Source organism: Bidens hawaiensis, unplaced genomic scaffold (assembly GCF_021521415.1).
Source record: "Bidens hawaiensis isolate Kalapana, Puna unplaced genomic scaffold, B.hawaiensis_p1.1 tig00004412_1, whole genome shotgun sequence".
NCBI classification, from domain to species: Eukaryota; Viridiplantae; Streptophyta; class Magnoliopsida; order Asterales; family Asteraceae; genus Bidens; species Bidens hawaiensis.
The window spans coordinates 48,046-60,403 of record NW_027491265.1 but is presented as its reverse complement, the minus strand read 5'-3'; the positions used below and the strand labels follow the sequence as shown (position 1 = coordinate 60,403).

The following is a 12,358-nucleotide window of genomic DNA, read 5'->3' as shown; positions in this document are numbered from 1 at the left end:
CAACTAAGTCATTCTCAAAGAGCACGAGAACCTACAGTTTTGTTATAATCCGAAATAGATTTGCTTAAATTCAAGGACTTGTCATTTATTGATTTGCCGATTTTTTTTTCGTTCTAAACCAACCTTAGTCAAACTAAATGTCTACACGAGTTTTAAAATTAAATGAAAACTGTTCAGATTTTACAAATAATACACCTAACCGAATATAGGTGCATCCTTAAAAACCAGTTTCATAAATTTCTCAAATATACATATTTGTATTTAACATCCAATAGCATAGTCTCGTTACCTGATTAGCTCCGTGAATTCGAACAAATTAACATCTTTGTTTTAAGAAGAAAGATGCAGAAAACAATCACGCCACTTATCAATTAACATTAACTCATCAGGATTTAACATTGGGAGCACACGATCTTGAAGGCTATTAACAATCTGCATAGTCTCACCAAGAAGTCGGGCTGCAGTATGAACACCGGCCTCCCTTTTCTCTATAACACTTGTGTGGCATTTCATTGCTATGACTCGGGGTAAGTTGGTGAGACAAGCAGCCAATATGTTAGAGATCATTGATGACAACTGCATAAACAACTCCTCTTGGCTAATCTGATCTATTTCGGCATGGTAGGAAACTAGGATCGTTTGGGTGATACGGTACATTGAGTTGGCAGATGCTGACATGTACATTGTGTTATCATCTGAGCCTTTCATATTCTTACTTTCCACCTCAGTGACCATCTTTTTAGCTGTATCACTGAACCATTGAATAATCTCTTTTGTTGCATTAACTTGAAGATGAGGGTTGAGCAACTTGTATCCTAACCATTTGTGGTAAACTTCAACTTCTAGCCACAACATTGTAGCGGACTTTTGAATGCTTACATACTCCTCAGCGGCATTGAGGGCTTCAACAATATGTGTGACATATGTAAGGCCTTCACTCACACTCATTAACAACCTATCAACAATTTCTTTTTGGATGTTAGGAAGAGACATGGCGACTGCCGTCAGGGTTACTACCGGTAAGCTCCAGCAGTCCACATATTTTTCTTTGGTTAAAGGTGAGGCTTGATGCATGTCATACTTTCCAACTCCTTCAAAACCACTATATTCCTCTAGAAGCTCCATAAGATAGTTAGGCTTATGCTTTTCAGCCTTTTCGATCACATGGTTCACGGATTTTGAAATGCTTTTCAGTGTTGTCATGGCAAGCTCCATATCATCTTGAAGTTGTAGAACATACAGACTGAGATCTCTGTTGTGTTGTACTTGAGAAGGTCTCTCTACCAACACATTATTTAACCAGTTCCAGCTATGAAAGCAGCACAAGATACCAATTACAAACAAGTTTGGGATCAGTGCTATCATCTTACATGCTACCACAACCATTTTCTGGATTCCTATACAAAAACCCAAAATCAGGACCTTTAGATTCTGGATGACAATCTTGTATTTACGACTACCAAATGTCAACGGTATGCTACTACGTTTCCACTCGGATAACTTCTTGGTATAATAGCTTTCTACTTTAAAGACCCTTATATGGTTCCAAATCCATTTTATAGACATTTCAAAGCTTAAGGATGTAAAACACCTAGAAAGAGGAGCAACTGTTCCTAGTATTACTCCAGTAAATTGTATTAAAAAAATCACTGAAACAGACCTCTTATAATCCGACCCACAATTGTTCATAGTCGGTATTGTATAAATCATAACATTAACATGTATGAAAGTGCTTGCAACGCATATTACCCCGGCAGCAGAGGTCGTAGCAGAGCTAACTGTCATAAACTGGGGGCTGCCAGTTCCGGCCATGATCCAATGGTTCTTCACATGCTGCTTTAGCTTCTTAACTGTTGGTTGTTGCAACTCTAGATCCTTCAAAGCTATTTCTTGACATGCTTTGTATTTGGATTCTAATATTTGTTTTGCCTTTGGAATCATTAAAGCCGAACATGCGTGTATCATCAGCAAAGCAAGTAACATAGCCACATAACCAATTGCTACCTTCCAAGTGTTAAAAATAACAATATGGTAATAAGGAGCTTCATAATTGGGAACCTCACCGGTTTCTGTCTGGATGAATACATTGACGACTAAGGTGATTACTAGAACTTCCAAAGCTATGGTGTTTGTGAGAAGTTCCTTACTGTCCATGGTTGCTAGAGAAGGCAATAAGTTAGCCATCATTGTGCACATAAATGCCATGCTTCCCAGCTTTGCAGCCTGGTCCACAGCATGTGGCATTGAATCAGTTAGATCCATGGGCAACTTCATTGCAATAGCTATGACAGTGAGGGAAGCAGCATTGAGAGTAAAGTATTTACATGGAAACCATAATTTTTTGTTTTTGAAACCGTGTATTAAATCAGCCACTATTGGTAGGATACAGAAAAAAGAAGCTACTGCAATATAAATCCCAATCCACACCATAGGTTGACTGAACTTGTTTTGCTGCTCTATTTGGGACACTGCTTTCTCGATTAAATTCACAAATCCGTATGGAAGGTTACTGTACTTAGACGCCAGTTCATCTTTAATTTGCTGAATATCATTTTCCGTGATGGGATCCATAGTTAGATTTTGTGAATTGTGAGTGACTGAATGAAATTTCCATGAGCAATCAACTTATATGATTTGTAGACTAGTTAAGCGCGAGGATCAGTTTTCGTTTTACGCCTTACAAATTTTATTAAATGTGGACATTTTGGAATTAAGTAACACTAAATGTTAAGACAGAAACATGTGAAAGATGGTGTCACACAATTAATGTTAAATGAAATTTAATGTGGACGAGATAATCAATCTCTAAAACGTGTGGACATAAGTGATATCCAGAACTTTGATACAATTGACATACTAATTTCTGGAGAAAAAAAAATAATAACTAGCCGTGCGATGTGAGTATTTGGTGCAACATACCATCGGTTTATGCTTTTGAGGTGAAAGACCTTTTGAAGATGTATCTCAATATAAAAATACATGAAGTCGAACGATGTGCCTCACTACTAGAAAAAATACCTTTAATGACATGCATTACGTGTCATTAAGAGGCACAGATGACACATAAATGTGTGTCAATAATAGCCCAGTCATAAATGGAAGATGACACCCATCCGCGTGTCATGTTTTATGACACACATTAATGACATGCATTTATGACACGCTTTCATGACTCATATTTACGACCCCGACATACGACTTACATTTATGCGTGTCATCGTATTCTTTAAAAAAATATTATATTCTTTTTATATTTTTGTATAATTACTAATTTTCACATTATTGACAATAATTAATTAAATCCTCACGATAAACAATATAAAATACAAATAGTAAAACTATCCATTTCATTTCATAATTTGAGATCATAAGTCGATATTACAAAGATTTCCAAATTTACAAAAATATTCTTTAAATTGTCAATACAAAAGACATCACCGGAAAATAAACTTTGCACACAAGTCGACCTTTGTTCTCAAATTCCATAAACTTCCGCCTCCCCGTATTCATCTTTGCCTTCCCCAATCTAAGAAGAAAATTAAAGAAATAAAATGTTAACAAAATTGGTCGGATTTGACCTACTTATAGATCATTAAATATAGTTTTATAGACAGAATATATAAACATTATATAAATTTGATAAAATAATAAATATATTAATCCAGATAGTGCATTGGTGCTTATGCTTGATCAATCCAGATAAGTTAAGATGAGAATTTTATAAAATGAGAATTTACATGAGGAGGTGATAGTTAATACTTCATAATTCATATCTTAAATTCTTTTATAAGGTCTATTTGTTAGAGCATTCCCGGTCGATTCTCCATCTCCATCTTTATAATTATATTAAAAACACTATCTTTTTTCTCTCATTTTCAGTTAAATAATATTTTTTTTATACTTTTATCATTACCTTTTCTCTCTCCTTCACTCACAACCACTTTAAAAAACATTAAAAAATTATAGAGGTGAACAGTGTGTTTCTCCAAATTTAACCATAAACAGTAACATTTTCTCTGTCCTCCTCTCACAACCACTTTTAACCATCTCTAAAAAATGGAGAACTCCCTCACATAATTTGCAGAAACCACTGGGAATGCTCTTATAACGTGATAAAATGGATGAGTGAATGGAATGAAAAACAAAATAAAATAAAATAAAATAAAATAAATTATTACCATTTTGCCGGGGACTGTTTCGCTTGGTCTGTTTCGCTTCTGGGACTGTTTCTCTTGAAAATAAACGCTCGAGCCGGGTTTCGAACCTGCGACCCTTTTGCCCCTGCCTAAGTGGCTTCCACCAACTTACCTTCCATGCTATTGTTATTATTATTGTTATCTTAGCTTTCGTTAGGTCTATAAATATGAACGAGCCGAACTTAATGAATGAGTCAAACGAATCCGACTCCTAAAGTTCATCTTTTAATATCAAGTTTATATTTTTATTAACTCTTAGGCCCCGATCTATAGTTCTACCAATTTTCATGGCGAACCGACATCAAATGAACCACCTTTACACTACAAACGTACCTTAGACGGAATCCGGTTTAGAGTTTGGTCTTGTCACGAGCTAGATCTTGTTCTTCCTTGTCATTTGGATGCGAGAATCACCAAAACGAATTGGATCTCGTCCTTGGGTTTCAAAGTAGGGAGATCGTGTGTTGGAAAATGGAAATGTATGGAATTATGACATCTAGGGTTTTAGGGAAGATTTATGGGGTACTTATACCCTTAACTCATGGACCTTAGGCCCATTAATTCACTAAGTCCATGTTTTATTGTTAAGTCCATATCCATTAAGCCTACCATCTTTCATTTTAATTATAATTTATCATTCTATGACGATTAAATAACAAACTTTATTTAAATATTTCTTTATTTATTATTCTAAAAGTCGGACGTTACAAGTCCCTCCACCTTAAAAAGGTTTCGTCCCCGAAACCTAGCTATTATATAAATAACTGCGGGTATAACTTACGCATTTCTTCCTCCATTTCCCATGTTGCATCGGATCCTTTGCGATGCTTCCAAACCACTTTAACTAGCGGGATAACCTTGTGACGAAGTTGTTTATCCTTACGGTCAACAATCTCAACTGGCTGCTCGATATAATTCAATCGCTCATCAACTTCTATGTCCATTAACGGCACGTGCGACGTGTCGTCTGCAAGACACTTCCTCAGGTGAGAAACGTGAAAGGTAGAGTGAATCCCTTCCAGTTCTAAAGGTAGATCGAGCTTATACGCCACTTCTCCTACACGAGCGATGATCTTAAACGGTCCAATATACCTTGGACTCAACTTTCCTCTCTTTCTAAAGCGAATGATGCCTTTCCACGGTGAGACCTTAAGCATCACGTTGTTGCCAACGTTAAACTTGATCGGTCGTCGTCGCTTATCGGCATAAGATTTTTGACGATCTTGAGCAGCTTTCATTCTTGCCTTGATTTGATCAAACCTCGAGGAGGTTTCTTGCACCACTTCCAAACTTCCAATCTCTTTCTGACCAGTCTCTCCCCAACATACGGGAGTCCTACTACGTCTTCCATACAACATCTCGAACGGAGGCATACCAATACTTGAATGATAGCTGTTATTGTAAGAGAACTCTGCTAAATGAAGATGATCATCCCAACTTCCTCCAAAGTCTAACACACAAGCACGTAGCATATCCTCAAGGGTTTGGATAGTCCGCTCAGACTGCCCATCTGTTTGAGGATGATACGCCGTGCTGATGTTCCATCTGGTTCCCATTGCTTCATGAAACCTCTTCCAAAATCGGGAAGTAAAACGGGTATCTCTGTCGGATACGATCGACAACGGCACCCCATGCTTCGTCACCACTTATTTAATGAACACATTCGCTAAAGTTTCTGACGAGATGGCCTCTCGTATAGGCAGAAAGTGAGCGCTCTTAGTCAATCGGTCCACAATCACCCAGATGGTATCATGATTCTTAGCTGTACGCGGTAGCTTAGTTATGAAATCCGTAGTGATGTGTTCCCATTTCCACTCGGGTATTTCTAGAGGCTGTAGCTTCCATACGGTTTTTGGTGTTCTACCTTAACTTGTAGGTAAGTCAAGCACTTGCTGACATAATCAACAACTTCATTCTTCATACCAGGCCACCAATAGTCACATTTCGACTTCTGAGATTCCCATAGCGCGGGATCCACATTCGATCGAATATGATCTTTACGCCTTGCGTATTATCAATTAGCCCAGTCTGTTGCCCATAAATCCTCTCTTTCTTCATTAACCCTTCGTCTGCCAGCACTTCCGTCTGAGCCTTGCTGATTCTGTAAAGAGATCTGTGTTGCAATCAGTTTGTAAGACCTTACAGTAGCTATCACTTCCTCATTCTTCCGGCTTAAGGTGTCAGCAACTACATTAGCCCTTCCCGGGTAATACTTGATTTCACAGTCATAGTCTTTGATCAACTCTAGCCACCTTCTCTGTCTCATATTCAATTCTTTCTGCTCAAAGAAGTATTTCAAACTCTTGTGATCCATATAGATAGTACACTTAGTACCATACAAGTAGTGTCTCCAGATCTTAAGAGCATGTACTACAGCTGCTAACTCTAAGTCATGTGTCGGGTAGGTACATTCGTGAACCTTCATTTGTCTGGACGCATAAGCTATGACCTTTCCTCGTTGCATCAACACGCAACCTAACCTTTGATATGAAACGTCAGCATAAACTTCTAAATCCTCATTACCATCGGGTAAAACAAGAATCGGAGCTTGCGTGAGCCTCTTCTTTAATTCTTCAAACGCCTCTTCCTGGAGCTTACCCCAACTAAACACCACAGTCTTTCGGGCCATACTGGTCAACGGTGCGGATATTTTGGAGAAACCTTGAATGAATCTCCAATAATAGCTGGCCAACCCTAAGAAACTACGTATCTCTGTCGGATTTTACGACGTCTTCCAATTCTTTATTGCCTCAATTTTAGCAGGGTCCACAGTAATCCCTTTAGGAGTGATTATGTGACCTAGAAACTGCACTTCACGCAACCAGAATGCGCATTTCGAGAACTTGGCGTACAGTTTCTCATCTTTCAGAACTTCCAATACTTCTCTCAGATGCGTAGCATGATCAGACTCGCTTTTCGAATAAATCAGTATGTCGTCGATGAAAACGATAACCGTCTTATCTAACATTGGCCGACATACCCTATTCATCATGTCCATGAATGCCACGGGAGCATTCGTTAGACCGAACGACATAACGAGGAACTCGTAGTGTCCGTACCGCGTCCGAAACGCTGTTTTAGGAATGTCAGCCTCTTTTACTTTCAACTGGTGATAGCCCGATCGAAGGTCTATCCGCGAGAACCAGCTAGCACCTTGTAACTGATCGAACAAGTCGTCAATCCGTGGCAACGGATACCTATTCTTTACTGTAAGCTTATTCAGCTCACGGTAATCAATACACATCCTCATACTTTCATCTTTCTTCTTCACGAACAACACCGGCGCGCCCCACGGGGAAACGCTCGGTCGTATGAAATCTTTGTCGAGGAGCTCTTGCAGTTGGGACATCAATTCTTTCATCTCGGACGGCGCCAGTCGGTATGGTGCTTTCGCGATGGGCTGTGCTCCTGGTACTAACTCAATCTGAAATTCTACCTCACGTTCCGGTGGCAACCCCGGAAGGTCCTCAGGGAACACTTCGGGATAGTCGCACACTATTGGAACATCTTTCACTTCCTTTGCCTCCGGCGAAGCGTCGACAACATACGCCAGGTAGGCACCGCACCCTCGCCTTAACATCTTATCGGCTTTTATCATCGAAATGACGTTAAACCCTTTACTTTCCTTATCACCATAAACCGTCACTGTACCACCATCCAAGGAATTTAACCTTATTAACCTACTCTTACATACTATCTGAGCCTCAAACTCAGACAACCAATCCATTCCCAAAACCACATCGAACCCTCCTAAGGTCATTACATAAAGAGTAACAGGGAACTCACATCCTTCTAATTCTATCTTACCGTTCTTCACCATTCTCAAGATCCTAACAGAGGTATCACTAGCCGTTTCTACCATAAACGTCTCAGGCACTCGGCAACATGCCATTTTAGCTAACTTACAAAACGTTACATCTACGAAGCTTCTACTAGCACCTGAATCGAACAAAACAGAAGCAGAAATACTGTTTACGAGAAATGTACCTGTCACAACATCGGGAACCTGTTTAGATTGTTCCTGGGTCATCATGTAAGCCCTGGTCCTCGGCCTATTTTTCTCAGCATCTCTCTTCCCACTACCTCCAGCTTCACCCTCAGTGCATTCTCGGGCCATATGACCTGTCTTTCCACATTTGAAGCAGGTGGGTTTTGTGTTACATTCATGAGCATAATGCCCCACCTTCCCGCACTTAAAACACACATTTGACCCAAGTCTGCACTCTCCTCCATGAGGCTTCCCGCACTTATGCAGACATCAGTACCAGTACACAGTTACATTCACCACCTTGAATCTTCCCACAAGTCTTACATGGTTTTCTTTCCCAAACCTTCTGTTTCTTGTCTCTCGGGTTCCACTACTGAGTACCGTGCCTCTTTCCCTGATTATCCCACTTCTTATCTTTCTTCACTTCCACCACAACGTCGTCCACCACCAAGTCATCATAGACCATTTCCGCCAGTTCAACCGCGGAATCAAAGGTAGTAGGTCTATTTGCTTTGACCAGTGTGCGAACATTTTGGGGAAGTCCCCTGATATAACACTTGATCATCTTGGCTTCCGTGCTCACCATTTCCCGCACCAACCTGGACATACGGTTGAACTCAGTCGTGTACTCGCGGTGTGTCATTTTTCCCGCCTTCAAGTTTAGAAACTTCATCTCTGCTTTCTCGATCTCAGTATCAGTACAAAACTTCCTCAACACCATCTCTCTTAAGTCATTCCACCTCATAGCCATAATTTCAGCAGCGGTCCTTCTTTGCTCAATGGTTTCCCACCAAAACATGGCTTCATCAGTAAACGATTGGGTAGCGAAGCCTACAGCCTGGTTGGGACGGAACTCGCTGATGCGAATGACCTTGTACATCGCGGTTATCCACTAAAGAGTGGCAATTGCGTCACCAGTACCAGTTAGTTGAGGTGGATCACAACCTTTGAAGGTTCTGTAGTTGCAACCACCTTGGCCTCGCCTATTACCATTAACCTGCACAAAAGGAGCTTCACTTGATGCCTCATTCTCAGTCCCAGTATCTCTCCTACTACTCTCACTAGTCCTCTCAACCGTCTAATTACGGCTTCCAGTAGATATGTCCGGTTGGAGATTCCTTACCGCAGCAGCAACAGCTTGAGTAATCGCAGCTTGAATAGTAGGATCTAGCTGATACTCTTCTTCTCTCACAGTCATGCTACTTTCTACACTGGGCTCAGTAGTCGGCTCTCCGGAGGGTACTTGATTAACGCGTGGCCTACCATGGCGTCCCTTGCGTCTTCCTTGCCTAGTAGTCTTAGCACCAGCCATTTGAATTCTAAAGGGAAAACACAAACATTGTCACGTGAGGAACTATTTAGTACAAGGATAGTAAAGCTGCAGGTAATAACAGTGGCCAGCTGGGATTAGCTGCTCACGCTACTTTATACACTTCCTTTCGTGAGTCTACTTGTGCTCGTTTCTACTTAATGCAGTTAAGCAGTCAATTATTTCAAACATAAGCAAGCAATTCTATCTTAAAAAATTCACATAAACCTCTTACTTATCTCTGCGTTACAAGTAATGAAACTCACGTATTATGCTTGCTTGAGTGACACATGGCATTCTCTGACTGGCATCTTCTTTCTTTTCTTCCTTTCGTCCCATTCTCCGTTCGAGTTTAAGCATAAAGGATGCTTATTCTCTTGAACTTACGCTCTAATACCAACCTGTAAGGCCCCCGACCCGGGTGCCCTACTTTCACGCTGGTTGGATTTACTCATTCACATAATTCGTAACATCAGAGTTAATTAAAACATTTCGCGGAATTGAAGGCCATTCATTCATTCATAACATAACCATCTTGTCTTAAAATATCATAACATAAATCCATAAAACGTAAAACATAACATCAAACGACACGGGTGTCTTCTTCATAGCGATGCCAGTCTTCCTCTTATTTGCCACGTGTCCTTATCAAGCCACTTGCCTCATTCTACTTGCCTGCGTGCATACTAAAAGTCAGCTACGCGGAGTGAGTTCTAGTTAATTAACGTACATTACATTCACTTACTTACCAATACCGTCCGAAGATACGTATTGATACTTACACATTCGTCTTTCATTCAATCATACATACGTACATACATACATACATACATTCATACTTCTTACTAGCAACATACCTCGGATACTATAAAGATCCGGTCCTCACTTACCTTGGATATTATAAGGGTCCAGTGCCATACATACCTCGGAATTATAAGGATCCGGTGTCCTACATACCTTGGATATTATAAGGATCCGGTGTCCTATATACCTTGGATATTATAAGGGTCCAGTACCCTACATATCTCGGAATTAATAAGGATCCGGTGTCCTTCATACCTTGGATATTATAAGGGTCCAGTACCCTACATACCTCGGAATTTATAAGGATCCGGTGTCCTTCATACCTTGGATCTCCTTAGAGTCCGGTCCCTACTTACCTTGGATATTATAAGGGTCCAGTGCCCTGCATACCTCGGTTATTATTAGGGCTCGGTGCCCTCTAACATACCATACCATACCATTCTAACTTTGTTACATTTCCTTTCTAATTCCTTCAATCATAACTAATATAACATTACGTGCATACTAGTTAATCAATCCATAATATTCACATTCATACACAAACATATATCTAATATACACTTACCATTTAAGTTAAGTGTATAAATCTAAACACATCGTAGTATGCACACAGCCCCGAAAACATAACACATAAAGGGGGCTAGAACTCACCTGGATCCTGTTACGTTCACCGTTAATAGTAATTCCCTTCTTGAGCTGTGCACGGCTAACTGTTTAAAATATATATTTCGTTAATTAACCGTTTACCAACTAACACAATTACTTAACTTTGTATTTATTAATCTACCGTACTTGGTAAGTTAGGCTCGTTTGTTTGGGCTAACAAGTCTAACGAAATAACTTCATTTAATGACGGTCTTTGTTTTGCGTTCATATCCTCCCATTGTTTTATATATATGTTTCTATGCTTTAGCGGATTATTTCTCTTACGAATATATCGGGTTATACGGGGTGACTAGGTTGGTTAGTTCATTGTGTTGGTTCATCTTGGATTAAATAATGAATAGGCCTATTAACCCTTGGGCTTGGATAGAACAAGCCCATCAGAGCTATATTAGTAGCTAGGCCAATTCCATTCTCTTTGCAGCCCAACTTCGCATGGCCCAGTTCGCATGAGCCATTTCGTATGAACTTTTTCGCTTTGCATGAACTTTATTTTTCGCTTCGCTTGGCCTGTTTCGCTTCGCATGAACTTTTTTTCGCTTCGCATGAACTTTTTTTTCGCTTCGCATGAACTTTTTCGCTTGCTTGGACCTGTTTCGCTTCGCTTGGCCTGTTTCGCTTCGCTTGGGCCTGTTTCGCTTCGCTTGGGCCTCTTTCGCTTCGCTTGGTCTGTTTCGCTTCTGGGACTGTTTCGCTTGAAAATAAACACTCGAGCTGGGTTTCGAACCTGCGACCCTTTTGCCCCTACCTAAGTGGCTTCCACCAACTTGCCTTCCATGCTATTGTTATTATTATTGTTATCTTAGCTTTTGTTAGGTCTATAAATATGAACGAGCCGAACTTAACGAATGAGTCAAACGAATCCGACTCCTAAAGTTCATCTTTTAATATCAAGTTTATATTTTTATTAACTCTTAGGCCCCGATCTATAGTTCTACCAATTTTCATGGTGAACCGACATCAAATGAACCACCTTTACACTACAAACACGTCGATCCTCGGGAGCGGGTACCGATTTTTTTTAACAGTGAGCTTATTCAATTCACGGTAGTCATGCACATTCGCATGCTACCGTCCTTCTTCTTAACGAATAGGACAGGGGAACCCCAAGGTGAGATGCTCAGTCGAATGAAGCCCTTGTCGAGCAAGTCTTCCAACCGGGCCATAAGTTTTTTGATCTCATTCGGTGCTAGACGATAAGGGCTCGAGCAACGGGTTTTGCGCCCGGCACAAGATCTATCTGGAACTCGACCTCGCGGTCCGGCGGCACATCTGACAAATCATCTGGAATTACATCCGGGAAATACCAAACGATAGGAACATCACCGACCATAGCCCTAGACACGTAAACAAATTTTCCTACGGCGACCTCAACCTTAAACACAACGACTACGCGCT

At 40.4% G+C, this 12,358-nt stretch overlaps 1 protein-coding gene across 1 annotated transcript; it reads right to left on the bottom strand.

The window, feature by feature from the left end:
• Positions 1-330: 330 nt before the first annotated feature.
• LOC143626512 (uncharacterized) lies at positions 331-2,571 on the bottom strand. The gene has a single exon (XM_077096584.1). The coding sequence runs from the start codon at positions 2,569-2,571 to the stop codon at positions 331-333; it is 2,241 nt and encodes a 746-aa protein (XP_076952699.1).
• Positions 2,572-12,358: the final 9,787 nt, after the last annotated feature.